This window comes from Balearica regulorum, chromosome 23 (genome assembly GCF_011004875.1).
Source record: "Balearica regulorum gibbericeps isolate bBalReg1 chromosome 23, bBalReg1.pri, whole genome shotgun sequence".
NCBI classification, from domain to species: Eukaryota; Metazoa; Chordata; class Aves; order Gruiformes; family Gruidae; genus Balearica; species Balearica regulorum.
In genome coordinates this window covers 991,732-1,019,277 of record NC_046206.1, presented here as the reverse complement: position 1 = coordinate 1,019,277, position 27,546 = coordinate 991,732, and the positions used below count along the sequence as shown (strand labels likewise).

The 27,546-nt window shown below is 65.8% G+C and overlaps 2 protein-coding genes across 6 annotated transcripts; both read right to left on the bottom strand.

Moving 5' to 3' along the window:
- Positions 1–777: 777 nt before the first annotated feature.
- Positions 778–17,843, bottom strand: USP2 (ubiquitin specific peptidase 2). 5 transcript variants are annotated; one of them, XM_075774675.1, is made up of 15 exons: positions 17,557–17,693; positions 15,934–16,008; positions 14,353–14,457; positions 12,403–13,172; positions 4,780–4,830; positions 4,356–4,479; positions 3,916–4,027; positions 3,725–3,835; positions 3,500–3,564; positions 3,303–3,406; positions 3,149–3,229; positions 2,916–2,994; positions 2,696–2,803; positions 2,399–2,519; positions 778–2,288 (listed from the first exon to the last, which is right to left on the bottom strand). In XM_075774675.1, exons 4-15 carry the CDS (start codon positions 13,129–13,131, stop codon positions 2,201–2,203), a joined length of 1,773 nt encoding a protein of 590 aa, XP_075630790.1. In that variant the 5' UTR covers positions 13,132–13,172; positions 14,353–14,457; positions 15,934–16,008; positions 17,557–17,693; the 3' UTR covers positions 778–2,200. The 5 variants fall into 5 exon arrangements, with proteins under 5 accessions (XP_075630790.1, XP_075630788.1, XP_075630789.1 ...); XM_075774673.1 differs by lacking the exon at positions 14,353–14,457 and having other exon boundaries at positions 15,934–16,044; positions 17,557–17,834; XM_075774674.1 differs by lacking the exon at positions 14,353–14,457 and having other exon boundaries at positions 17,557–17,818.
- A 1,509-nt stretch (positions 17,844–19,352) lies between these two features.
- On the bottom strand, positions 19,353–25,305 carry THY1 (Thy-1 cell surface antigen). The gene is made up of 5 exons (XM_075774677.1): positions 25,163–25,305; positions 22,634–22,715; positions 22,162–22,497; positions 20,788–21,489; positions 19,353–20,595 (listed from the first exon to the last, which is right to left on the bottom strand). The coding sequence occupies exons 2-4, from the start codon at positions 22,668–22,670 to the stop codon at positions 21,377–21,379; spliced, it is 486 nt and encodes a 161-aa protein (XP_075630792.1). The 5' UTR covers positions 22,671–22,715; positions 25,163–25,305; the 3' UTR covers positions 19,353–20,595; positions 20,788–21,376.
- Positions 25,306–27,546: the final 2,241 nt, after the last annotated feature.

Sequence of the window (27,546 nt, the reverse complement as noted above, 5' to 3'; positions counted from 1 at the left end):
TATGTGCCGCTCCAGCGCCGGACCCTGCAGAGCCCGGAGGGCCATGCCCACCGTGCCACGGGTGCGGGGAGCCCTGGGAGACTGGCGGCCCCAGTCCCCTCTGCAGGCCCCTTCCCCCTCGCCCAGTTAATCCAGCTCAGCTGAGGATGCCGAGGTCAGGCTCTGGCACGAGAATCAGCGTCTTAAAGGGGAAGGTGTGCTCGCATTCCTCCTGCTGGGAGCCAGTCCTGCCAGGGACCCTGCTTTTGGGTGCACAGAGGGGCCACTGGTTCGCCTGCTGCCTCCAGGCTCCCCACCGGCACGGGGCAGCACTGGAGGGGCTGTGTTGGGGACCCCGTGCCAAACGTGTCCCTCCTTTCCTCGCGCCTCTCCGGCGCTGGGCACCTGAGCCCCACCGCCTGCATTCCCGCTGCCCCTTAATGCCTTGGTGTCCGTCTCGGTCCCTAAGCAGAGGAGAAAGGGGCCATTGTTTAGGGGCTCTGGGGGAAGAGTGTGGGCGCGGGGAGCTCCACGGGGCTGGAGGAGGCGGAAAGGCTCCTTCTGCCCCTGGGCACCACGGGTAGCTGGACGAAAAGGATTGCTGCCTGCACCCACATCTCCCTTCCTTCAGGCAAGCCGCAGGGCACGGGTGCTCCTGGGCCTCTGAGCCACACACAGGCAGGCTGCTCTGGCACTGGCGGTGTTACGGGCCTGCTTCGTGCCGCGGTTTCCCTCCCACTGCTGGAGCCACAGTCCTTTGCCTACCCGCTCGGACACAAGCACATGCACACAGCGCTCTGTTCAAGCTAAAATTTATTCCTGCGTGAGTCTCCCTTGTACGAGACACTTCCCGCCCATCTTGCTTACACAGTAAACAAGCCACCTGCCAAGCAGCAACGCTGCCCCAGTCCGGTACCCGCCGCGGGCAGCCCCTCCATTCTGGCCTGCCCTCCCCCCAGCCACACCGGGATGCTCCGAGCTGGGAGGGATGCTCACGGCGTGAGAGCGTTCAGCCTGCGCCCGCAGGGCCAGCGAGGGCGAAGAAGGATGGGTTGCTGGGTTGGAAGTAGCTGCCTTGCGGGCTGGGGCTGGGATTGTGCTGGGTCGGGCCCATCTCCCCTCCCGCCGCACCTCCGGCAAGGCAGGATGGGGAGGACAATAAGTTAGAGATAAAGGCTATAAAGGCCACTGGCGTTTGCTAACTGGAGGACAGAGCAGCAGAGCGAGTGGGGATGCGCGTCCCTAGGCACCCAGGGGGGCTCCTGATCGCAGCGAGAAGAAAGCCCTGACTGCGGATGGTCCCGGAAAGCCACTGTCCTCCCCTCCCTCTCCTCTGCAGGACGGACGTTCCTGTGCAACCCCAATGGCCCCCCACTCCCCTAAATGGTTTAAGGCACCGTTGTATGAGGAGGCAGGTAAAAATCTACCCGAAGCATCCCCTGGCACAAGTCCCTGGAGAGCCAGAAAGCGGCAGGGTGTTCTAGGTTGCGTGAAGTCCACTATAAATACATATAAATTTCACAAAATGTTTTCCTCCGTCCTGTCCGTGGGTCTGGGCCTGAACTCAGGCTGCTTTGAGGAGCGTGCATGGGGCAGCTGGTGGGGAAGTGCTGCCTGAGATGGGACAGAGGCAACTGAAGGGCCAGGGTCCTTTGCCAGGAGATTCAGAATTGCTGGGAGGAGGCCGGGAGCAGTCCGTGAATCCGCTGGGGCGGCCAAGCAGAACGGGAGTGCCAAGAGGCCAGGAGGGATGTGGGAGGCTCTCCTGGGTCCACAGCTCTGGGTGCTCCTCCAGGGGAGCAGAGGTCCTGGCTCAGTCAATGGGGCAGGCAGCCCCATGCCCGCAGAGTCCCTTGCTCAGTAGTTTTATTACACACCAACAAAAACAAAACAAACAAACAAACAAAAAACAAACAAAAAAAAAAAAGAAAGAAAGAAAGAAAGGAAGAAACTAAAACGTACCCCAAGGTAAAAACCAAACGCCAGCGACCAGGAGACGCCTGAGCTGCCTGGGCCCTGCCCTGCCGTGGGTTGCTCTCCTCAGTTTGGAGCTGGGGTGTCCGTGCCTGGGGTCTGCTCCTGGCTGCCTCCAGCCTCCCGCTGCAGCCACCTCGGGGTCCCTCCTCTTCACCTCCCTCTTGCGCCTGGGGAGCAAATGGCCGAAACCTGGAAGGGCTGGCTCTGAGGGGTGGCGCAGGGGTCCCCAGGGAGGCAGGGCTGGCTACATGCGGGAGGACGGGCTGGCCAGCTCATAGAAGAGCAGGTAGGCATCACTGCTGCGGACGTGGCTGGACGACATTGGGGTAACACTGCGGAGATGGGAAAATGTGCTGTGAGCGACGGGCGTGAGGCACTGGCATGCCCTGGGCAGGGGGTCCCCGTTCGCCCTGGCCCCCCCCACAGCCACACGCAGCCTCACCGGGAGTCGTTGAAACTGTGCCACTCACTGGAGACGGGGCTCTTGCAGTAGGCAGTGTAGTGTCCCCCCATGGTGGTGCCCGAGTGGTTGGAGACGGCGTAGAGGTTGTAAACGGTGTGGTCTGCGGGGAGCAAGGGTGGTGCTCAGCTGTGCCAGCTGCTGCCCCGCTGCCCCACAACATGCCAGCGGGGAGCTGGGGGCGTCTGCGGCTCCCACCCCCCAGGCCTCTGCCCCCCGCCACAGGCTGCAGCCCCTGGGGGGGCGTGAGGGACTCAGCTGGGAGCCACCAGCACTCACTGCAGCTCTGGGAGGCAAACTCCCGGAGGTCCAGGTCCTTCAGCTGGAAATTCACGAAGGTGGTGAGCTTGCTCGTTCGTACCCTGGCCTCTGAGAAGCGCTTCAGGTCTGGGGGGCATGTCAAGGAGCCGAGGGACAAAGGGGAGCCCGTGAGGAACCGCCTGCCCCCGCCCCCCCCCCCCCAGCACCCCCTGGCCCTCTCCCTCCGCCTGAAGGATACGGAGCACCAGGATCTTGGGGAACTTCTGGATGCTGAATTTCTTTGTGCACCTCGTCCTGGCTTTGCAGCGACAGCACGTCTGTGGGAGACAAACAGCTTGAGCAGGAGGGTGAGGACAGAGGCCAGCCCCACCAGGCACCGAGCCTCCAGTCCTGGCAAGGCACGCGTGGAGGGAGAGGGGCCCAGCCTGCACCAAGGCAAGCCCACCTGTCCCCGTGCCCCATGGCCCATACCGGTTTCTCGTCCCCATCCAGCACGTCCTCTTTGGTGAAGAGCCGTAGACAGTCCATGAGGGTCACCTCCCCGTAGCCTTTCTGTGGGGGCACAGAGCAGGTCAGGGACAGGGCGTGCAGCGCAGTGGGCTGGGGGTCGGCAGGGACCCTTTACCTTGGGGATGGGCAGGGACAGGTCCCAGAAGGGGTCGAAGGCTGTGGAGCAGTAGCCACACTCGCTGCAGGTCAGCGAACTCTTCAGCTGCCCAACGAAGAGGTCTGGTGGGGAGGGGACAAAGCAGGGTGAGACCCTCAGTTCCCAGCCCCACTCTCAGCCCAGCCCTGCCCTCCTCTCCTCACAGCCCCGCTCACCACCAATGCGACTGTCCTCCCTCTCCTGGTACCTCCTCCACATCTGGCGGCTCTTCTCGTCATCACTGTAAGAGATGGGGAGACAGAGCGGTCCTGAGGGTGGCCTGGGGGACGCTGGCCCCCACGACCCAGCCCAGAGGGACCTGCGCGGTCACTGTCCCCGGGCCGGGCTTGCAGGCTTGTCCGTCAGGCTCATCCACTGCCTCCGCCCCAGCCAGCACTTACGGGAGGTGGTCCAGGGTGTCTGTGCTGGCCCGTGGCCGCACCAGCACACGGTTCACCTCGCTGTGCAGCCCGTCGAGGAGGAACCGCAGGAATTCCTGTGCATCCTGCTGGCTGCAAGACACAGGGCACGGCCAGTGAGCGGTGGCGGGGGCTCAGGTCCCCCCTGCCACCCCTGCATCGACACCCCTTACTTGTAGCCGACAAAGCGGGGAGCATATCTCTGGATCTGCGTCTTGAACTCGGAGGGGCTCACACTGTCGTTGGGGGACGAGGTCCAGAGCAACTGAATCAGCTTCGCAAACTCTGCGGGCAGAGAGGCAGGTCAGCAGCACGGCTGGCGCCAGCCAGCCCTGGTGGCATGGCACCACTGTGCTCTCCAGAGGAGAGCTCAGCACCCCACTCTGGGGACCCTGTGGCCTGCCCCATCCTCTCTGGAGAGGGGACCCGATCCTCCCACTGCACAGCACCCACAGCACAGCGCCTGCCCCAGCAAGGCTGAGGAGAAGCACCGATCTCTGGGTGGGGGTCCCCCAGGACATGGGGTGGCCCAGGGCAGTGAGGATGTGCTGCAGGGATGGGAGGCCAGAAGCCCTGCAAGGCGTGGAGCCAGGGGCCGCTGGCCGACGGTTACCTGACATGAGCGCAGTGCGCATGCGGCTGTTGTTGTTGAGGTCCCGCAGGTACTGGTTCTGCAGGCAGTAATCCCGCAGCTCCTTGGTGTTGCTCAGGCACTGCAGGATGGAGTTCATGAAGCACTGGGGGAGGCAGAAGAGAAAACCATAGCAACAGGAGGCAGAGGGAGGCAGGCAGTGGCAGGGGGACACCTGGGACGGGGTGGGGGGGGGGCAGAGGATGGGGACGAAACAGTGCAGACCACGGGAACCCCTTCCTCTGCCAGCACCCCGGGAGTGGGGTGCAGGGAATCACCGGGGCGAGAGTGTGGGTGCCAGGGGCGAGGCGAAAGGACAGGGCTCCCCAATGCCCCACAGACGTGCCCGTAGAAGAACGTGGTGTCAGCCGGGGCTGCGCAGCCAGGTGCCTGGGTAAGCACTCACCGTGTTGCCGAGGTTTCGCAAGCCGGTCAGCCCCTGCACCACCTTGGAGCTCTGCAGAGAGAGGGAACGGGGCTGAAACAGTGCCTGGCACAGGCTGGCTGTGCCTGTGGGCAGCTCAGGGAGGCCGTGGTGCCACGGTCATTCACATGCAGACCCTCGAGGGCAAAGAAAGGCCCAATCCCTCACAGTGGGCATCACGGGCAGAGCCAGCACCGCAGCTGCTCTCTGCACCGGTTGCATGCGGGACTGTGACCAAGAACGCGGTGGGAAGCCACGACTGGCCTGCCCCATCCTGCTTCCCCGGCTGCTGCTGCTTGGCTCCCTGGCCTGGGACAATGCGTAGGGCTCAAAGTCCTCCCTGCCTGGCAGCGCTGCTGCCCCATGCCCTGGACTGCAGGCCAGGCGAGCCGCCCCTGCAGCCTCCCCTTGCCAGCCCTGTGCCCCAGGAAGCTGGGGGTAGCAGTGCCCCATGCCTGCCCCACAGCTGCAGGAGGTGCACGGTGCCCCGCCGCTGCCCACCTGGTCCACACGGAGCGTCTCCTCCAGGACACCCTGCACAAGCACAGCCCAGACTTTGGCACGGCTGTTGTGCAGGATAAAGTCCACCTGGGAAAGTGCGAGAGCAGCCCTGCGGCAGTCGGCCCAGGGGACAGGGTTGTGTGCCCAGTGGTGTCCTCCCAACCGCTCGCTGGCCTGGCTGTGCTGCGCCTGTGCCCGGGGCTCTTCCAGGTCCCCAGGTACCTCCTGAGCTAGGCAGGCTCATGCCAAGCAGAGACAGGCATGGGTAGCTGGGCGCTGGGGCCAGGAGACAGCGCCACTCTTTGCTGGAGAGACTGAGAGCACGGAGGGGTCTAGAGGGCCTCAGAGTTGCCCAGCCCTCTTCCAGCGTGGGGGACTGGGTGCTGGTGGGGACGAGTGGTGGGACCCCGGGGTCCTGCTCCCAGCCCTGCAGGCGAGCCAGCCTGGTGCAGAGGGTAGTGGTGGGGCAAACCTCCCCAGAGCTGTGCCCGGAGCAGGGTGGGGGGCCAACAGGGCTTGCAGGGTCAGACCGCTGATCATGACCCCCCCAGCCTGACCAGGTTTTAAGGGTCCTCAGGCAAACGCCCCAGCTGCCCACCCCAGGCATGAGGAGGGGGAGGAGGAGAGGGGGCCCAGCAGCTCTGAAATAGCAGCAGCTGGTGCGTGTGTGGGAGGTGCTGAGCACCCAGCCCTGACAGCAGCCCAAAATAACCCAGATCCAGTTACACGTGCTCCTTAGCGACAGTGCAGGCATCACCCACCACAGAGGGGACCAGCACCAGCGAGGGCTCGGCTGTCCTGTGCGGGCACACGCAGCTTTACCGGACCGACCCGGTACCCTGCGTGCCATGCAAGTGTCCCTGCAGTGCCCAGCGCGCAGGGATGTCCCCAGCCGTGGCGCTCAGTGCCAGGCAACCCCACAGCCTATCCCTGGGCAGGGACTGCCAGGCTGGGCGGCAGGCTCAGCCAGACGAGGGGTGCCAGCAGGCTGTGGCGGATCCGTGCCACACCGCAGCTGGAGGAGCTGTCCCAGCTCTGGTCCCTGAATGGATGGGGCCAAGCGGGCAGCAGGAGAGTTGGCTCTGTGTCCCAACAGCCTACATCCCTCGAAGGGGCCGACCCCCCAAGGGCTTGCTGCTCGTATCCCCATGCCTATTGCAGGGAAGGTCACGGTGCCAGGGGGGGTAGCAGCAACTCCTGGGAGCTGCCCCAATGTGCCCCAGCCATCCCCATCAGCATGCTGCTCACCCAGTTGTCCTGGTTGGGCAGCTCCCGCCACGTGCCAGGAGAGACCAGAGTGTCCCGCCAACGTGTGTGCAAACCTCCCCACGGACCTGGCGTTCGCCCACTGCATGGCCAGGCCAGTACCGAGGCTGCCTTCCCAGAACGTGGAGCAACACCAGGGGAGGGCTGGGGCTGGGGCGGGGGATGCCCAGGTGCTCCCATACCATGGCACAAGCCTGTGTGCACTGAGGTCTTATTCTCCCCCCCTGGTTTTCTCTCCCCTGGGTGACTCAACTCCAGCTAATCCCCCTTGCCCGTCCGGGGCTTTATCTAGGACACGGCGCAGCTCAGAGGCGGCGAAGGAGAGCTGGCTCACGTGGTGGCGGCTGGGGAGTCTCTGAGGCTGCACTGCAGGAGGGGGACAGGGGACAGGGGATGGGGGACAGGTGACAAGATCCGAACTGTCCTGCCCCAGCTGGGTCTGCACGCCAAGTGCCTCTTGGGGCAGCAGGAGAGCCGGAGCAGCCAGACTTACATAAGTGCCCGGACCCTGCCCTCCCTGTCCCTTGCCTCTGCCGTCCCCGCAGGGGGAGATCTGCCCCGGCACCGTGGCTCCAGGGACAGCCAAAGCTCAGTCTGGTGACGCTGCCGGGGGGCTAGCGTGGCCAGGAGCCCCCTCCTTGCAGTGAGTAGGCTGGGGCACTGGGACTTGGCCAAGGTCACCGCAGGGGCAGGGCTGGGAGAGGGACCCGGGCGTCCTGACACGTGCTCTCACCCGCTCCCTGCTCCTCCTGCACCCCGGCCCCGCGGCCAGCCGAGACGGGCACCCAGCCCCAAGCGCCCCATCCTCCAGCAAGCGGGATGCCACAGGGTACCCCGTGCTCCCTGGCGAGGGCTGCCCCCTCCCCACGCTCCCTTCTCTGCCCCCAGGGCGGAGGGCAGGGGCTGCAGGCAGCTGCGGGGCTCATACCTTGGTCTTGTTGAGGACGAGCCCGACGAAGGTGGAGACCAGCAGGGACCCTGGCATGGAGGCGCGGGGACGCAGGTCCTTGTGAAGGTCGGGGAGCGCGGGGGGCTCCTCGGGCAGCGTCACCGTGTAGGAGTCCCTCATGACGGCCCTCGCGGCACGGCGCGATGGCGAGGGCCAGCCGCCGGGAGGGGAGTGCCGGGGGGGTGCCGGGTGGGCGCCCCTCGCCTCGGGCCAGCTGAGGCCTGGGGCGCGGGGTCAGGCGCCCGGCCCCGCCGGAGCACGGCCGTGCTCAGGCATGCGGTGCCCGAGCCGGTGCCGGCTCTGGGGCTGACGGCACCTGAGCGGCTCTGACATCAAATGGGTGGAGAGGCGGCAGCCGGGCTCCGTGACGGCCAGCCCCCGCCGCACCGCGTGGTACAGCCGAGCCGGGAGCCAGGGGGGCCCGCGAGGGGCGGCCGTGCCCGCGGGCCGCGCTCCCGGCACACCGGCGGCGGAGGGGCCCCGGCACCCGGCGGCTCCGGGCGGGCCGCGGGCAGCGCCCCGGTGCGGCCCCCTGCCCCCTCCGCCGCGCTGGCACGCCGCAGCCCGGCCGGCTCTCGGCAGCGGTGCTGCCCGCACCCCGGGGTGCCCGTCCCCCGGCACCGGCATCGCGGGGCCCGAAGGGCGCTTAGCGCAAGGCGGCAGCCGGAGGAGCGCCTGCTCCCCCTGGACGCCCCCGGGCTCCCGGCTGCTGGGGACCAGGACCGACGGGATCGCCCCCCCCCCCCCGGCCCCGGGGAGTGCCGTGCTGCCAGCGCCGCGCTGGCCCAAGAGCTGGGTGGGCGCCGGGCAGAGAGCGGGGCCTGCTCCAGCCGGGAATCGCTCCCCAGAACCGGCGCGGTAAAACTGGGACGCCCGCGCAGCACGCGGGTGCGCAGGGTGCCGGTATCCAGAGTGGGGCCGAGAGCTGCCCGAGGGGGTCGTGGGGCTCCTGGGCACGTGCCTTCCCTGCAGGGCCAGTGCCGGGGTCCCGGGCAGGCCCATTTTGAGGGAACGGAACAACAGCAGACAGTGCGTACCCCGCTTTTTGGGGGATGCGTTCGGACCGAGCTCAGAGAGTATTTCAGTGCCTTGCTTCCTTCACCGGGGAAAAAAAAACCCAAAAAACAACTCCCCCCAAATCCTGCGTGGAGCAAAAAACCCATGCGGTGTCTCCCCTCTGAATGCCGGGTAAACTGACGCACGGAGTGGGCAGGGCTCCGGCTCTTCTCCCGCAGCAAGGGCAGACGGGGAGGCTGGCAGGAAGCCCGGGTGTCTCGCATCCCAGTCCTGCGTCTCCTTTTGCTTCACCCCTCTGACCGCAGCAGGGCGAGTGGCGGAGACTTGCAACTGCTGTGCATGCCCAGGTGCCTTACCCGCCTGCTCCGGGAAATTTCCATGGGTGACCGAGGCAGGGAGTGCTATCGAGCTGCCCTGAGGCCAGCCGGAGCCTCCAGCCTCACTGGCGTGCTGGAGGTACCAAGCAGAGGCTGCCTTCCTCCCATGCCCGCCCCTACCAATAGTGCTGTTTGAATCCTAGCTGCAGCTGATGCAGCCTCCCCTGTCCGTGGAGCGAGCTTGGCACAGCAAGTGGAGGGGCTGACTGGAGCGGGGAGGGAGGGAGACTATTTTTGGCACCAGCAAAAATATCTGTGGAGGCATCTTGCAGCGTTATTCATCTGCAGGGCCAGAGCTTTTTGCATCACAACAGGATGCTTGTCGTAATCCCTTCTTGCGTGTGCGTGCATGTGTATATATATACACACACCCCCCGCGGTGTGTACGCTGTACACACACGGGGACGCAGCGTGCACACGGGGTGCGCACCCCACTGGCCTTGCACAGACTGCGTGGGTGCCCTGCAACGTGCTCCTGCAGCCCCTGCGGGTTGCAGCCTGGGCCGCGGGGCCGTGGCGCAGCTCCCCAGCGTGCGTACCGCTGCGCCAGTGCTGGGCGCGCCAGCCCCGGCTCCCGCCACCCTGCCCTGCAGCTCGGTGGGTGGCCTGGGGGCCAGAGCGGCAGGCAGGCTCTCAGGGCAAGGCTGGAGGAGGAGAAGGGGAGCCCTGGCAGGACGGCATCGCTCAGAGCCAGCTCCCTGCCCTCAGCTGTCCCCTCTGCAGTGGTGACCTTCTGCCACGGGCAGAGGTTGCCACAGGCCCGGTTGGCACCGCAAAGGCAGGCACGGCCAGGACTGGCCGCAGGCCAGAGACGTCAGCTGCTCAGGATGGGACTGCGGAGAGCTGCCGGCGATTTTGTGGGTGGCTCTGGCCTTCTGACCCTGTGTTCACCCAGGGTGCTTAATGGGGCGGCACAGCTCCGGTCCTGCCCCCCGCCAGCCTGCCCTTCCCACGAGCCGGCACGGCCCTGCGCAGAGCCAGCGGCACAGCCACTCACTGCAGCTGCATGCGCTTCCTTTTGCCCTGCGGGATGGTAAACTGAGGCGCAAAGGGATGGTGTGGGTAGGAACAAATGTGGACACCCTTGCCTCTTGGCTGCAAACTCTTCTGGATGGCGGTTCGTGTGGTGCAGAGGCGGGAGGCAGCTGGGGAAGAAGGGATGGGGGGAGGCACCGAGCCAGCCCTACCATGCCCTGGCTCCGGTGGGAGCAGGTGCTGCTGGCATTGCCCTTGGGGCTGGGTAATGGGGCAGAACCGATGGCAGTGCCAGGGCTGCAACGTGTGCTTGTGTCCAGCACCTGGCATGACCGCAGGCGCCCAAGTCTGTTTTACGATCGGTACTTTTGCTTCCCGGCTTGGGAAAGGAAGGCAAAAAAGCACAGGAGTGGAAAATAGCAGGTGTGCCTATCAAAGCACGAAGGAAACCTAAGCCAGCGTCACCGATCCAACCTCCCCGCCTGCCCTGGTACGGGTGCCCGCCCTGGGACCCCGTGCCAGCTGCCAAGCCCTGTTCACCTTTGCCACCCATCAGCCCCGGCTGGAAAGCCCCTGGCTGCATTTGCATGCAGACCACAAGGCTGCAGTTTGGGAGCAGCGCAGCCCCTGCTGCCCCACGGCCACCCCGTGGCCACCCCATGGCAGCCGGCTGGCACCCACATCCTAGTGGTGTGTGGGCACCTGGGAGTGGGGACCCCTGCCCTAGCAGTGGTGGCGAGGGCTTTAGTGAGTGCCCGTGGCTGGCGGCGGCTGCTGGGTCCCCCCCTTGGTGCCCCCCACGAGGGCCTGGCATGGGAGGGTGAGGCAGGAATTCCCTTCCACGGCACCGCTCCTCCACTCGCCCTGGCCCCCAAACCGGCTCCCTCGCCCTAGGGCTGGGGACCAGAGAGCAGGCAGGCTGGGCACAGGGGGTCCCGCAGCAGGGCAGGGTACTGCTGGCGCGGTACGTGGTGCAGCTGGTTCTGGGATGGAGGGCACTGGCGAAGGGGCAGGTGAGATGCTGGCAGTGGGCTCTGGTGCCGCACCCTCTCCCTTGCCCCTGCTCCCACGCCTGGGGGCTCAGGTGGGTGTTTAAAACCTGGGTGAGTACCAGGGAGAGGGAAGAGGGGAGCCAGCCCTGCCAGGAACGGAACAGGTGGCTCCAGAGGGACAGAGGGGAGAGCTTTCCCGCTGAGCCCCAGCTGTGGCGGGCAGGAGCGTCTGCCTCTCGTTCCTACCCCATGCCTCCGGCTCTGCCTCCCCAGCCGAAGGGCACGGGCCAGACCTCCAGGCTGCTCCCACAGCCCTTTTCCCAGGCCCTTGGGCGCAGGGAGGGACGTGGGGGCACTGGATGGAAAGGGAAAGAACTTCCTCTGCTGTTCGCAGGGCAGCAGAAAAGAATCCCCTAGCGCTTATGCTCCTGCTTTGGCGGATGACAGTGGGACAGAGCCACAGGGAAGCGAAGGGCAGGGCAGACCCTGCGCCGGAGCAGACCGACCTCCGCCATGGGTGAATGAAGGCTGACTGGAAAGAGAGTGGGAGACAAGGCGGGCAGAGCCTGACCGGATCTTGGAAGGAAACCTGAGTGGAAAATTACCAGGCTGCTCCCCTGTGCGCCTGAGCCGGGCTGCATGTGCGATGCCCGCTCCCGGCCCGGGCTGAGGCGCTGGGGACGGCGCAGCACCAGTTGGTACTTGGGGCACCAAGTGCCTGCCACCACGTGTGATGCTCTACAGAGCAGCCACTGCCATGGAGAAACATGGCCCACGCTGGGGGCGGGGGAACAGGGCCCCAAGGTGGCAGCAACAGGCCGTGCCAGGGATCAGGCACCACAGGGCACCCGTGAAAAACCTGACTGGCAGCTGGGCACCGAGTCACCGTGCCAGAGCCAGCACCAGCCAAACCAGCCTTCCAAGCTGGGTGTCTCCAGCAGGGCAAGGGCCCAGCCCGGTCACGTCACCTTCTCTAGCTGGGACGAGGCAGCAGGAAACCCTCTTCAGCCCCACGCTGAGCCAGGGCTGGGAGGGAGAAGAGGGCACGGGGCACGGGCAGTCAGCTGTGTGGGGACACGGTGTGCACCCCTGCAGGTTCGTGTGCACAGGGGTGCGCGTTTGCCTGGGCGGGCCATCGCCCACCGTCACACACACGCGCAGAAAGGTGCAGTGCACGCACACTCCTGCCAGCACAGGGGTACCCTTAGCCTGTGGGGAGCCCCATGAGCTGTGCTCCCAGTGGTGCGGGCGGTGAGGAGCACAGCCCCTCAGAGGACACGCGCCTGCCCGCACATGGCTGTCTCAGCACCTCTGGTCCAGGACTGCAGCGCCAGCAAGGGCAGCTCGAAGGGTCAGCAGCAGCCCTTCGCGGCACAGATGCAGAAACTGAGGCACGGAGCAACACTTTGAGATTCCTGGGGAGATCACGCAAGGTGCCTCGGGCTCCCCGGCTCAGCACGAGTGGGCACGGACCACGTGCCCCACCGCAGCACAGCTTTGTCCCCCGCCCCCAGCAGATGCCACGTACCGTGGGGTCCCGGGTGGGCACGTCGCAGTAGCCATCGTTCCTCTCGCAGGGCTGGCTGGCGCAGCGAGTGCCTGAGGGTGGCAGGGCAGAGCCGAGGGCAGCCTGTGAGGGGCTGAGGGGGCCTGTGGGGAGGCTGCCATGGCTGCTTTTCCTCCCGTAACTCTCCAGGTAGCCACGGACGTAGTCGGAGCGTGCAGCAGCCTGGTAGAGACCTTGCAGGGCGCCGAGCTCCTGGCGGCCCCGGGTGCTGAGGGGGCCAGAGGCGGGCACGTAGGTGCTGTCCGAGGCGTGCAGCCCCGAAAACTCCCGTGCCAGGTCTGAGTGGCTGATGGATTTGCGACGGCTGAGAGGTGCTGCGGTGGGCAGGTAGCCCGGGGGGCTTCTGGGGGCCCCCGCGAAGGTGTAGCATGCACCCCCGCTCAGCCCGCCGCCAGGCGGTCGGGGCTGAGTGCAGATGTATGTGGGGCTCAGGCGGATGCTGGAGTCGGGGTACAGGGGCAGCCGGCTGCTGTCATAGCCACTGGTTGTGGACAGCCCCGCGTGGTGGTACCGGGGGGAGGGCAGGTAGCTGGTTTTGAAGCCGATCTTCTCGCTGTCTGCGTAGGATGTGGCCAAGGTGGATCCATAGGAGGTGTAGGAGCTGTAGCCACCGGACACCTTGCTGTAGGTGGTCTCAGCATAGCGGGACGAGTCAACGTACCTCTTCAGGGTGGAGGACAGCTGGGACATGCTGGAGGCTGGGGCTTAGTGGGCTCTCCTGGAGGCATTGACTGCAACAGAAGATGCCAGGGGTCAGCTTCCACAGGCCATGGTCATCACAATGGAGCACCCACCACCAGCACCCACCCAGTAGCTCGCTGGCTCCTGGAGACCCTGGGAGGGGCAGGCAGGCAACAGTTGGAACCCAGGTGATGAAGGGTGGGCTGTGGGGTGCGGTGCGGCCATGGTTCCTGCCACCTGCCAGCCCTCCTGCAGAGCCTGGGACAGCAGGGCTCAGCTGGCAGCATCAGGCATTTGCCTTCAGCAAATGTACCACGGAAGGGAGCCCCAGGGCACAGGCAGAGGCACCCAGCATCCCAGCACCCACAGTCACCAAAGCCAAGGGACAGCAGCAGTCACCTCTGCTCCAGCTCTGGCATCCCTACCACACCGTCCTGGGGCTGTCCCACTCTTGGGGCTGGAGAGGTGTCCCCGCTGCCTCCTCCATATGGGAGGCAGTTGCCTGGCCACAGTCATGATACTTAGGTCCAACTCTGGCTGAGACAGGCAGGTGGGATGGACTGATCCAGCCAGCCCAGCACCTTCCCCTGGTTATTCAGAGAGAGTGCCAGGGCTTGGCAGGGGGCTGGCATTTCCAGCTCCCTGCTAACACACCCCTCGTTTGGCTGAGAGAGAAACAGAGCGAAGGTCAGAAAGTCAACGCAGGACTCCTTGCCATCCATCCCTGCTCCCCTCTTGGTGCTTGGAACCAGGCAGTGGATGAGGACCTCGGTGCAGCCACCACCCCCCAGGGACCTTGGGCGACAGGGGGCACAGCCAGAGATGCCCTCATTGCAGGCGCCTGGCCTCCCAAGCAGCCCGCCTGCCTCCCTGCCCTGGTTGCACCTTGCTGGCCTCCCATCGGTAATTCAAGCCGCCGCGAGTCCCCCCGGTGAGGCGGCTGCTGGGCCCCCGGCAGCCAGGCAGAGCCAGCCTGTAGGGGTGGGCGACAGCCCAGCACTTGGTCCCCACAGGGACCTGGCGGCTTGTGCCCCACGGCGCCTGCGCTGAACAGAAAAGAGCACGCGGGGAACAGGGACGGAGGCGCCCAGGGCACACGCGGAGCCAGCCCGGAGCCGGGACAGTGCAGTGTGGCAGCCAGCAGCCTCCACTGCCTGCAAACGCGGGCTGTCCGGAGGGGAAAGTTTCCTCTCGGCACCCATGCTGGCAGGCTGATGGCTGGTCCCCTACCTGTCCCGAGGCTGTGGCTGGCACTGCGGTGAGCAGGACCCCAGCCGAGCTCCTCTGTCCTGGCGTTGCTGGCGCTCTGCTCCCCGGGTGCCTGGCGTCCCTTCCCTGGCAGGACAGTGGCTCATGTGGCTCCGAGAGTCTCCAGTCACCCGGGAGATGACCCTGATTCAAAGGCTTTTCCCAGCCCGGCCGGGGCGGGCTCTGGCCCGGCTCCAAGCGAGGAGGAGATGGAGACGGTGCCTGGCCCAGCCGTGCCGCAGCCCCGGCAGCACGCAGGGCGTGCGCTGGATCCCCGGCCAGGGGAGTCACGGCAGCATCACTCCCTGCCTCACCCTGGGGGGAACCGGGCTCCTGCTCAGAGCCCCCGAGTCGCCGGGCATGCCTGCCCTCAGCGGGACCCCCTGCCCGGGGGAGCCGGCAGCAGCCCTTCGCAAGCGTCACCCCGGGGACAGGAGCCGCCCCGAGCCTCCTTGCCACGGCCACAGCGTGCGTGCTCTGCCTTTTCCATGGCAGGCAGCAAAAAGGGATCCCCACAAAACTAGAGAGGCGGAAGGGAGCTGTGCATCACAGGGACGAACCCTCTTGGCTCCACAGATCCTGGGGTGGGGCATGAGGTGGCTGCGGTGCCAGCTCCCCCAGCCGCCCCTGCCCACCCAACCCCGGCATGGAAGTGCCTCAAGACTGCTGTTAGGACACGATCGTGAGAGGCGCCGTCCAGCCACCATGGCATCCCGGCCGGCAGCCTGGCTTTCCGGCCAGCCGGCTGCATCCCACTGGCTGTTGGTTTTGCCCAGCGAACAACCATCCCGCAGTGGAGAGGAAACTATTTACAAACAAGAGCGAGGTGGAGCACGCAGACCTGCTCGGGAATGGAGGCTGAGGGGTGAATAATCTGCTCCCAGGCAAGGACTCCACGAAACACCCAGCTCTTCCTGGCCAGGCTGCGGCCGCCCTCACCAGCACTGGGAGCACCCAGGAGGGGTTCTGCTAGCCAGGATTTGACATGGGCAGTGGGGAATTCTGCTCGGAGGGACATGGGACCCCAGCCAAGGGACCGGCACCCCCTTTGGGCACCGGAATGAGAGCAACCGAGCCCCTCGGCTCCCGGGGATCACGCACCTGTGACACGGACCCGGAGCAGCCTGGCACAGGGACCCTCTCCGGGCTGCCCCTGCTCCCCGTCCCCCGAGCCAGCAGAGAGAATCCGGGCTCGGGACAAGCGCCTCGGTGCTGGCACAGCCCCATGCCGTCACCCACTGCTAGCGATGCCTGCGCTCTCCGACGGCACCCCGTGCCATCGCCCGCTGCCAGCGGTGCCCGTGCCCTCCCACTGTGCTGTGCCACCACCAGCACCAGCAGCGGCTCCCCGTGAGTGTGCGCGGGCGCCGCTGGCCCCAGGAGAGCAGCCAGCTTGGGAGCAGGAGGGCAGCAGGTGCTTTCTGGCAGCAGAACAGGTCTCCACAGGGCAGCACGTGCCCTGGGGATGTGGGGGAGCCGATGGAATGACGTGGGGCCCGGGAGGGGGAACCTGCCCCACACACAGCACCTGACCGATTGGCCTTGCGGGAAGAGAGGTCTTACCGTGGAGGACTGCCACATCTGCTAGGGCTGCCTGCGCTGCGGAGTCCCCGTGTCACATCAGAGCGGACCCCAGGGCTGTGGGAGAGCAGAGCGTGCCAGGAGCCAGAGGAGCTGAGGGGGTGTGAGAAAACCCTGGTTCCTCCCATCGCTTCCTGGCCTGCCTGGCCCCTCCCTGCCCATAATAGTGCTGAGCTTTCCTGCTGCCTGGCAAAGCCCTGGGGCTGGTATGGCTGAGTCAGGCCTCCTGCACCCTCATCATCCTCCCAGGGTGTCAGGGGAAGCTGAGGCACAGGAATGTCCGGTCCAGCATCACGTGGCCAGGCAGTAGCCAGCGCCAGGGACTGCCGGGACCCCTGGGGAGTCCTGGCCTGGCCTCCAGGTCCACCAGTTTTCCCAATGGGAAGCTCAGCCCAAAGCTGGGAGGCAAACCCTTCACCCTGGAAGCAGAGGAGCAGAGACTCTGCTCCTTCTCCAGCTGCTGTCCTCTTCCGGAGCCCTCCTGGCGTGGCCCGGTGGCAGCTGTCCCCCCTCGGAGGGCACGGAGCCCCAGAGCAAGCTCAGCTTACACAGCCCCATCCAAGGTGTTACGGCAGAGCTGCTTCTCGCTTACGCAGGCTTGGACCTGTGTCCCCTGTTCCCTGAGACACAATGTCCCAGCCTGGAGGTTATGTGGGAGCTCCCAGCGCTCTGCAATGGCAGAGGCAGAGGGGGGACCCTGTGTGAAGCACCTTGCCGGCTTTGAGCCGGAGGGGCTCTGCGTCCAGCTGACAGTGCCAGAGGGGTAGGACGGCCTCCTGCCCATTCCTCAAGGGAAGGCATCCCTCTGGGTATCTGCATTTCCCTCTAGGAAGGGAGGACCTGAGCAGCCCTGGGGAAAACGTGCTGCGAAGCGTTTGCTCCCCGCAAGGGGCTGGAGTCACCGAAGGGTGTCCTGGATGAGCAGAGAGAGACGCCAGTGCCCCGGGCGCTGCCGGCAGCCCTTCCCACAGCCCTGCTCTAGCACTTGGGGAGAAGCTGCCCCGGCTCCAGCGCTGCTCCCCCCCCACTGCTTGCACACCTCAGAGCGATGGAACCTGCACAAGGTCGCGCGTGCAGCTGGGGCCAGCCTGGCCAGGGCCCTTCCCCTGAGAGCCACCGGGTCTGAGAACCTTCCAAACTCACACCACGTGCTAGCCGGGAGTCGTTGTCCCGCACTCGCTCTGTGCTGCTGAGACATACCCACCTGACTGCAGAACCTGCTAGTCACTGCTCCTGGGCCACCCCCCAGGCAGTAAAACCCCAAACCCATGGGGAACCGTGACGTAAGACCCAGGGCATGTTATTGCTTTGAGGTATGTGGGTGGAAAAAAAGAAAGGACCCCGGGGAAGTGCCCGGGCACGTGGCTCTGCTCATGTTGGGGGACAGGGAGGGTGCCGGGGAGTGCGGTTTGCTGGCGGAGAGCTCCCAAGTTTTCGTGCATGAACTCTGAATCCGCTCTCTGGAGACGCAGAGACTACAAACCTCTCCCTCGTGGTTTTACCCAGCTGAAGGAAGAGGGGGGCAGTTTTGCCGGCGCCTCTGAGTCTCTGACACCGCAGCCCCCTCCCCAAGGCCGACGTCCCCACGGCACCCCCTCTACTCACCTGCGTGCGGGTCGGCGGCGCTCGCGGCTGGTGGCTGGTCAGGGGCACGAGGCCGGCACGGCGGGGGTTGAGCAGCGGGTCATGGGGTGGTGCCCAGGGCACTGAGTGCAGGGAGCCGATCCTGCCTCCTTGGGGTGCTTCCCCTGGGGCCGGAGGAGGGTAAGCGATGCGGAAGGGCCAGCAGCACTTTGGAGGGGACAGGACGCCCCACGGCTCAGCTCCTCCACCCTGCAGGGAGCGGACGCAATGGCCGGAGGGGGCCGAACTGGAGGGCTGTGGGGCTGCGTAAAAACGCCACAGCAGAAATTCATGGCTCAAGTTACCGGCTAGATAAATATAGTGTCTTTATCTGACCTCACAGGGCGCTGAAATGCTCTTCTCGCATTCCAGCTTCGGGAAGGCTTAAAGGGGACGTGAACCCGAGGGGGCCAGGGGCCCATGGCAGCCGGGTGCTGGGAGGGGAGGCTGTGGAGGCAGGGGGGGCTGTGGGAATGAAGAAGGAAGACTGAGGGTAAGTGTGGGGAGGGGAGAGATTTGAGCAGGCAGATGGAAGCCCAGGAGGGAAAGGATGGACAGAGGGTTAAGAAAGGGAGTGGAATGGGACACAACTTGTGTGGGGGTCAGGGAGGCAGAAAGAAGGGGTGCCCGTGGCTGCCAGTAAGGTGTGGAGTGGCGCATCCAAGTGAGGGAAGGACGTGGTCCGGGTTTTGCCCCCCTTGGGGCGAGCCATAGTGAGAAGAGCCCCCTAAGCCTGCAGCAAAGGTGGGCACGAAGAGGCAGCTGGCGTGACGGGGTGGGCAGCGGAGCACGCACCGCTTGTGGCTCCCCGGGGACACTGGGGCACCCACCCGGCACCACTCCCCGACGCCTGACCCACCCAGGGTGGCGTGGCCTCACGATATGGCGGCTCCTGGGTGGCCGTGACTCAGCGAGCACCTGCCGAGGATAATTAGGAGGGATGCAATTATGGTGGCGTTTTCCTCCCTCCGCCTGGCTCCAGCCCTTAAACCGGGAGAGCTGCGCAAGGGACGCGTCTGGGCGTCACTCTGGGAGGCTGCTGTGGGGTCACCAGCAGCGTTGGGGGGTGGTGGCAGGGCCCTGCTCCCAAACTCGAGGGCGAGCGGGCCCCACGGGCCCCAGGTCTCAGGTTGGCATCTTGAGCGCGGGCAGGGAGCAGTGCTGCTTCCGCTGCTCTAGAGGCTGCAGGGCCCCTCGGCAGCCCCACAGGCAGCGCGCAGGCGAGGGCGTGCAGAGGGGACCCCGGCACGGCAGGCACACCGCCCCAGGGCCAGGAGCTTTGGGACGCACGTGCACCCCCAGCCACGCTCCCAGCCCCGGCAATTCCCTCCCCGCAGAACGGCTGGGCCAGGACCGGCCCTGGGGTGCCCGCTTGTACCCACCCCACTTGGCCCCCCTGCCAGCAGAGCGGGCAGCCCTGGCCCCGAGCTCGCAATGGGGCGGGGGGGCGGGAGAGGGGGAGCCTCTGGGAAGCAGGGGGAAGAGAGACCGGGATGGGGTGGGGGGCAAAGGGCCTCCTCGGCACGGGAGTCCGTGCTCCAGGTGGGCAGGAGGGGGTTGCTCTCCCCAGGGAAGGCAAGTCCTGTCCCTGCCTGCTCCTCTCCTGCAGGGCTCGGGCCGCCGGAGGCCTGGGGGAGGCACGCTGGGGGCTGCCGGGGAAGGGTGTACCTCCCGGACGGGACGCTGAGGGCACAGGCTGGCCCTGGCCTCGCTGCAAGTGGGAGCCCAGCCCCGCCACGGCCCCTCGCCCCGCCGCCGCACACACGGGTGGCCGTGGCTCCAACACACAACCTGGGGTTTTATTGTGCAGACAGAGGAACACTCCCGGAGAATAGGTTTTTGTTGTTGCTTTTCGTAGGGTTCTTTTTTTTCCCCCGTAACAGAATTTCTTTTACGACAAGCTGTGGAAACAACTACAAATGTTCACAAAAAAATGAGACTCGAGACACAGCGGCGCTCTGCCAGCTGGGCTCTGCGCCCGCCCCGGCGCTCACCAGCAAGCCCAGGGAGCTGGGCACAGCCAGACCTCAGCTATACACGGCCTCAGCAGCACTAGACAGCAAGCAAGCAGGCAGAGGTGGGCAGGGAACGAGCACGGGGGGAGGAGGCAGCTCGCAGTGTCTGGAGAAGAGCAAGGAGCAGGGAGCAGCTGCTGTGAATTGCTCTCAGCCGTGGTGGCATGGCATGGCACGACCTAGGATGCACGGGGAGCTGGGCAGGGCTGGGGTTCACCCCGTGGATGCTCCTGCTTGCGTGTTTCCCTGCCCCTGTGCCTTCCCCTGGGTGAGGGTGCAGCAGGGCTGGCCCTCGGGCCTCTCTCCCCACGGCCGGCTGGGCTGCTCCTTGCCTGGGAGCCGCCAGGTTTCGGGGAGGCCAGGGCAGCAGCCCACCAGCTCCCCGGGCTCCTGTGGGGCATTGGGGCTGGCAGACGCGGGCTGCGCTCGGCATCGCTCTGGATGACCCCTGGGAAGGTCCTGGCCTTACCGAGGCAGTGGCCAAGAGCTGGGCTGCCCTCAGGCCCTTTGCTGCTCTGAAATGGAGACAGGGAAATGCTGAAAGGGAGGAGAGAGAAGGCAGGGGGCACATGGGCTCCTCCCAGCAGCACGGTGGGACTGGAGGAAGACTGTGCTGGAGGAAGGCTGCTGAGCCTACCCAGGGCCAGGCACCAGGACATGCGCCGTGAGGAAGGATCGGGGCCGCCAGGCGTTCCCTCAGGGAAGACAGGGGGATGGTGCAGAGGAATCCCTGCGGAGGCCTCGGGGTCACGGTCCCATAGGGGAGCCCCCTCCCCACCAGCCTGCCTGGATCCAGCTCCAGGGGCCTCGGGGAGGGGAGCAGGGATGAAGGCAGGGCTGTAGCTAGCTCAGAGAGGCTCTGCTTGCCTCCACTGGGAGCGGGTGCTGGCAGCAATTCTCTCGTCACAGCTAAGGGCTGGTCCCCGGGGACAGCAAGTGGTGTCTTGGGCTCGGGCAGCCCAAAGGTACCAGGTGATATCTGGAGGAGGCCTCACTTCCAGCTCAGCTGTAAAAAACAGGTTAGGAAAAACTCGTTGCCCAAAGGCGTATGCAGTGAGCCCCAAGGAGGCAGGGGCACTTGACGGGTGTCTCCTCGACCTGCTCCCCCCTCTCCTCCCAGCCTGGCCAGGCCCAGCATCATCCCATGCCTCCCCTGCTCCCTCCGTCTCTTCCCTGCCTGCTCCCCGACAGGACTCACCTCGTGGCCTCTCCCAGTCGTGGCAGCTCGCAGTGACTCAGGGAGAGAGGAGCAGGCTGAGAAATCAGTAAGTCACCTGGCTAGCGGGCAGGGTGGGTTGGGGACGCCAGTAGCCTCATCTCCTCCAGGGGCTGTGGGCACAGCACCCAGCAAGGGGACCCCTTGGCATGCTCTCCCATCACCTCTCTCTCTCACCTGCCAATCCAGCTGTCTTTCCCCACTTGAGAACAGGCAAACCCCAAAAGTTAAAGGGACGGGAGAAGCGGGCTGCGTGGGGCTGAAGCTCCAGTGCTCCCAGTGTGAGCAAACCAGCCAGCCTACCGAGCGGGGAGGCGCGATGGGAGAAGCAACGCTGCCTAGCAGAGCCACCACGCTTCGGAGCAGGGCACGTGTGCGTGTGATGGTGGGTCTCGGCACAGGACGGTGGTTAGCGTTAGATATATGGCTATATAGAGATAACACAGAGAGAGGTTTCACTTGTTCCAAACGGTTCAGCTTCTCTTTCCAAGGGCTGCGTTCTGGCAGGGGAGGCAGGTTTGCTGGGGTACTCGGTGTGTGCGTGCGTGCGTGCGTGGGCGTGCTTTTCCTTTCACAGGGACACGAAGTCCACGGCTTGCAGGAGAGGCAGGGAAAGGAGAAGCAGCAGGAGCCACGAAGTGTTCTGGATCAAGAGGCTGAAGCCGGCACATTTCTCCAGTTTGTCTGTGAGGAACGGGGAATGGGGAGGGAGAGAAAATCCGCAATGAAATCCCTTGGGAACAGGGAATAAGGCTGGGGGTTACAGGGGGTACTGGGACTCAGCTTCTTGCCTTTTCTCTGCCACAGAAATGCAGCAAGTCCCGTCCTGGTCTCTTGCCTGTTGCCCCTCCCACCTCGTGCCCATGTAGCGGCCAAGCTTTTGGGGGCTCAGAGAGCCCGGGAAGCATAACCCTGCCTGTGCCTGACCGAGGGGACGAGGGGATGGGCAGCAGGTACGACGAAGGGCTCTCAAACTGGAGGACTGCTCCCGTGGGATGTAAGTGTGGAAAATCCCCACCGCATTCCCGCTCTGGACCACACACCTCTTCAGTCCTTCACCAGCAGACTTGTCCCCTCTGCTGGGACTGACCATGGGAGGACACCTGGGCAATGTGCCCGAGGCGCGGCCCGAGAGAGGCAGGGGTAGGTAGTCGGAGGTGGGGCAGAGTGAGGCCATCTGTGGGGCTGACTGCTCTGCTTGCAGTAGGAAGGCAATGTAAGGGCCGGGAAACATTTCTGGGGCTCAGGGAGGGTTTGGGTACGCCACAGGGGGTCGTGGTTTTCTCTGCTGGCCCTGCCGAGCCAAGGAGCAGGTGGGAAGGAGGGACCGAGGCCAGGCACCCCTGCCCATCTTACCTTTGATGACAGTAATGTTCTTTATCTGGTTGCCGGTGTAGTCGTTGGTGGCCTTCAGCTCGCACATGTAGACGCCCTCATCGCTGGTGGTGAAGCTCTGCAGGTAGAGGCACACCAGGTTCTTGTGCATGGTGACGTTGGCTCGGCTCCGGTAGACATTCTCAGAGACGCTGATGGTGCTGTGGATGACGTGCTTCCTGTTGTCCTTGGTGATGCTGAACTCATAGGTCAGGGGGTTGCTGGTTTTGTTCTCATAACGGCAGTCCACCCGGAGGCTCTGGCCCAGCAGGCAGGCGCTCAGGTCCTTGATCATCTGGCAGTGGGCGGCCTGGAGGACTGGGAGAAGCAAGCAGGGGTTGGACAGGGAACAGCGAGCACTGGAGGTGCCCGTGCAGACTCCTGGCCCTCGCCTAGCCGCTCTGGGCCGAGCTCACTGGAGAGCAGGGAGGGGATGCGCGTCCGCCAGCCGTACCTGTCAGTATGACAGCGATGCTGACGGCGGGGTTCATCTCTCCGCTGGGGTGCCTGACGGTGGCTGTCACCGAGAGGGGAGCCTGGGCAGGGAGAGAGAGGCGGTTAGCCAGGCCACTGCCCCGGCACGCGGGTGTGGGCACTCGGTGGTGCAGGCATGGGCACACATGGCACAGGTAGGCAGGCTGCCTCGCCTCGCACAAATGACGCTCTGTAGCCGGCTCCTCATCGTGATGTCTGATTCGCCGCACAGGGACCAGCTGGCCCTGCGGCCAGCTCGCGAATAAGGCACCGCGTGTCCGGGCAGCATCACCTTTCCGTATCCCCTGGCAATGCCAGCCACGCGCTCTTTTCCCTGCCTGGATCCCCCACACCAGACACGAAACGAGCGTGGCGCAGACCCGCAGCTGCCTGCGGCGAGGCCTGCATGTGCCGCCTTCCCCTCCTTCTGCCCCGTGCCCGGGCTGGGTGCCCAGTGAAGGGACGGGCAGGAGAAATCAGGATGCGCCCCGGTGCCTGCGCATCGCGGCCAGAGGGCTGCGGCTCACGGCGAGCGTGCCGCCAGGTGAGGGACCCTCCCTCGGTGCCGGCGGGCGCCAGGCCTGCCAGCCCCCCCTGCGGCTCCAGCGGGTGAGCTCAGCAAAGATGACTCATTGCGATGCAGCGAGGGAAAGGGGCCAAGACCGGCGAGAAGGAGGGACGCGGCAGCTGGACAGGGAGCCAACTGCCGAAGGACGGCACCGAGTCTCCGGGGGCTGAGCCAAGCCCGCCCGGCCGCAGGGTGGAAGGGTTTTGGGGCGGCAGAGTCCACCCTCTGGGTCCCTGGTCCGGCGCCCATCTCTCTTCAGGCTGCCTCCCGGTCCGTGCGGGTAAGGGGCCCGCCGGCGTGCCGTCAGAACGCCGGGGCTGCTGACGGTCCAGTCCGGCTGAGAGGAATCAATTAAAGGTTTGCAGCCCGGCCAAGCAGCCGCATGGGGATTTCAGCCGCAGACATGCGGAATGGAGGGAGAGGGTGGGGGAGCAGCAAAGCAGACGCCAGGGCTGAAGGACACACCAAGCGCCCTGCAGTCGGTCCTCCAGGCTGGGGATGTGGGGCCAGGTCCAAGAGGGGGAGGAGAATTACCACCCCTTTTGGGACTCCGGGCTGGCAGAGGGGACAGCAAATCCCCAGTTTGCTCCCTCCGAGCCTGGCTAAGCACCCAGGGAAGAGCTAGGAACTGCCTGCACCACAGCCAGCTGGATTTTAGCATTTTTTTAGGTCTTTCATATAACTCTCTAGGAGGAAATACCAAAACCATTTGCTCACTCTGAAGTTGTGAAAGATCCCTGTATCCGCAAGCCCAAACCCAGGCCGGGAAGAAAAATTCCCTTCTGTTTGATCTTGACAGCCAAGAGGTTGCAACAGGGGGCAAAGGCGTGATGGAGGAGACTACCTGTGTCTCCTCCGGGTTCCCAGAAACCGGCCCCCGGCCCTCGCTTTGTCCTGTCTCAGATCCGACCCGCTCCTCTTTGACTGTCCTGGGACGCTATCTAGGTCACGGCCAGGCTCTCCTCCAGAAAATCGGTGCAAATAAGCGCCCAGAGAGGGAGGCCTCCTCCCACCCGTCTGCAAAAGCATTCACGGAGGGTTCACGAGCCCCCTGCACCCCTCCTCTCCTCCCGGCAGCGGTGCCAAGGAGCAGCGCTAGCCGAGTAACTCTGGCTCCCGCATCATCCCAGGGGTGTTGCGTAGGGACGGGACTCACGGCGACGGCAGCAGCAGAGCCAGCGCGGCCCTCGCACAGCAAAGCGGCGGTACCTCCGCGCCCGCCGCGGCGACGAGCTGCGGGTGACGCACGGGCCGTGGGGATGGGGGCGAGGCGGCGGGCGGGGGAAGAGCCAGCCCGGTGGGCTGCGAGAAACCCCGAGCCCCGGGACCGCGGCTGCCGGCACAGGGCAGCGCGCGGCGGCGCCTCTGCCCGGGCCCTGCGGGGGCGCGAGCTGCCCCCCTCGCAGGCAGCGGGCACGCGTGCGGCAGCGCGTGGAGGCGCGGGGCGAGGCCGGCGGGTGCGTGCGTGCGTGCGCACGGGCGTGCCCGCGGAGGAATGCCGCAGTCCCGACCCTCGGCGGGCGGGGAGGGGGACCGGGACCGCTACCGCCGCCACAACGGCGAGCGCCTCCCCTTCGGCGGCCGCCGCCGCCCTCTAGCACCAGCCTCTCCCGGGCGGCCGGGGGCGCGGGCAGAGCATCCCGCCGCCGGCCGCCACCCGGGCCGGGGGCGAGAGGCTTCCCTTCCCCCCCCCCCCCCCCCCCGCCCCGGCCCCGCCGCTCACGCCCGGGGGCTGCGGACCCTCCCGGCGCCAGCGACGTGTCCCCTCCCGCCCGCCGCCGCCCCTCCGGCGGGGCCCTTCCCGCGGGCCGGGGGAGGGGGGGAGGCAGCCCGCAGGGTCGCGCCGCCGTTCGCCCTCCTTCGCCCCCCAGCCCGGCGCCGCCCGGTCCGCGGAGCGGCCGCGGGGAGCGGGGCGGCGGGGCCGGCCGGGGCCGCGCCTACCTGCCCGGCGCTGTCCGGTGCTGCCCGCGGGGCTGCCGGCGCTGTCCGGTGCTGCCCGCGCTGCCGCCCGCGCTGCTGCCCGGCGGGGCTGTGGGCGGCGCGGCGCTCCCGCAGTTTGGGAAGGGCCGGGCGGGCGGCCCCAGCAAATCAGGGCCGGGCGGCGTCACGCAGGCTCGGCCCCCGGCCCTGCGGCGCGGGGGGGGGCGGGGGGGGGCCTGCCTCTGCGGGCCTGCCCCCGGCCCGGGGGGGGGGGGGGGCTCTGCCCGAGGCCGGGGAGGAAGGAAGCCCCTCCGGCGGGGGCGGGGGGGGGGGTCCCACCGGGACGGGTCCTCAGCCCGGCCGGGCCGGGGCACGCACCGCTGTGGGGGCTCCCGTTCGGCCCCCTTCCCCCCTCCCCGCCCCTTCCCCTCTTTCTGCAGACTGGAAAGGGCGACGGATGCCCATTGCCACGGGAACAGCACGTTTTGCAGAAGAGCCGCTAACCCTCACCCTCCCCGGTAAGGCGGGAGTTGTTTTGCTGGGAAAGGAGGGTGCTTTGGACGTGGAAAGAAGAGCTTGGCTTGGGCTTTGCTGAGAAGGAGGGAGGTATTCCCCCCCCCTCAAAAGAGCAGAGCTCAGGTGCCCGAGGAGGCCAGCCCGCACCAAGTTTCCAAAGACCCACGCAACACAGCTTTCCTTCACGCGGGAAACGGCGAAGCTCCGTCTGTGATACCGCTGGCCACAAGCCTTAAGTTTTAGGCCCGGGGCCGGTGGCAGCGAGGATGCGAGCAAGGGCTTGTTCCCCACAGGCTCCCGTCACCGCGGGCTTGGCAAGGGGCGAAGCAGAGCTGCTTCTGCACGTGCCAAATGTCTTTGGGCCCAGAAAGCGGCCTGGCAAAAGACCTCTTCCCTGCTCTTGGGCGAGGTGGAGATGACAGGAGAGGAGGGCAGCATTAGGGAGCTGCTCTGCCTGGGAGTTTGGGTCCCAAGGCACTCCTCCAAGGAAGGAGCAGAGGCATGCAGGATGGCTTGCCCTGTCCTCACCTCCTCCCACACCCCCTGGCTGGGCTCTGCAAAAAGGGCTGGCCCTGTGAAAGTTGATATGAAAAGTCATATTCTGCTCCAGCAGAACCTGATCCCAGGTGACATTCGAGCGCTGAGGTTTTGCAAGCTGGCTGTGCAACGGGGTTTTGCTAATTCTACCGAATCTGGACTCCAACTGCTCGCTCACTATGTGGGCTGCAGGCGTCTGCCCTACACGGGACCAGACACGCGGGCTGGCCAGGGGGCCTACGACGTCCAGGGAGCGTGCCGCCCTGCCACGAGGAGGGCAAAGGCCTGACCCTACCCGCTGTGGCAGCCGGGTTCCGAAGGGACCCAGGCGGTGGGGTCACACACAGCTGCACGTGCGCAGCAATGCAACTGCGCTGGTGACCCAGGGCGGTACAGGCTGACAGCGCTGGCTAAGGACCGGATTGCAGACGTGGCACAGAAAGTCACTGCTGATGTGACTGGAAGCAGACTGACGCAACGCGAGCAGGCAGACACCAGAGGTGTGTTGCCACGTTGTCAGGGCGCACAAAATGCAAGCACGAAGTCTGCACCCAAACACGGCTGTGATGCGGGGCAGCACGTGTAACCGTGTGCGCGCACACGCGTACGGGTCCTTTTTACATCTAGCCCCGCGTCTCCACAAGCTGTGTCTCCTCCACATTGCCACCCTCACCCCTGGCTATGCGAGCATAGGCAACCGGGGAATTTGAGCTCAAAGGACCGGCTTTTGGAGGCATGCAGTTTCCCCGGTCCCATTGCAAGAGATTTCAGCTCCCTTTAAATTTCGGGCTGGTGGTGCTGTGGAGGCAGGCATGATTGTGCAGTTTCTGGGCACTGCTGGCAGCGAGCATCCTGCCGAGGTATTTGCAAGAAGCTCCTTGCAGAGGTTCGCCAGCTGGATAGTCTCTTCACTGCAGATTGCAGTCTGGCTGTCATCCATAAACCAGAGAAAATCTGTCCCCGAGTCACACTTAATGCAGAGACCTCCAGATAGCGGCCAAAGGAAAAGGGTGGAGAGGAGAGAGCCTACTAATGACAGACAGGCAGAGCAACGGAGAGGGGGACAGGCAGCGTTTGCAGTGGCAGGGGTCAGGCAGAAAGACAGACAGACAAGCACAAACGGGGCAAGGAGGTAGCCAAACAGACACGGTGCAGCACAGCAGCGCAGGTAGCAGCAGGCGTGGGTCGATGTGGCAGGACAGGCAGACGAGCAGGCAGAGGCAGGGCACACGCAGCCCTCCTAGGAGCTCAGACCAGCCAAACCGCCCCTAGGTCCTCCTAGCTAGGGCATGTGGGGAGTCCTTCTGCTCAGCTGGAGTGTGTCGGGGGCATCGCTGCTCCCGGTAGCTCAA

Bases quoted from the DNA above. Each gene is read 5' to 3' on its own strand.
- USP2 (XM_075774672.1), bottom strand. From the start codon at position 13,131: ATGTCCCAGCTGTCCTCCACCCTGAAGAGGTACGTTGACTCGTCCCGC. The intron at 4,480-4,779 runs GTGAGTGCTTAC...TGCCTCCCCCAG, and splicing joins TGCGAAACCTCGGCAACACG to TGCTTCATGAACTCCATCCT. The intron at 2,804-2,915 runs GTATCCTTCAGG...CATGCCCCCCAG, and splicing joins CCCCAAGATCCTGGTGCTCC to ACCTGAAGCGCTTCTCAGAG.
- THY1 (XM_075774677.1), bottom strand. From the start codon at position 22,670: ATGAACCCCGCCGTCAGCATCGCTGTCATACTGACAG. The intron at 22,498-22,633 runs GTACGGCTGGCG...TGCTTCTCCCAG, and splicing joins CATCGCTGTCATACTGACAG to TCCTCCAGGCCGCCCACTGC. The intron at 21,490-22,161 runs GTAAGATGGGCA...CGTTCCTCACAG, and splicing joins GAACATTACTGTCATCAAAG to ACAAACTGGAGAAATGTGCC.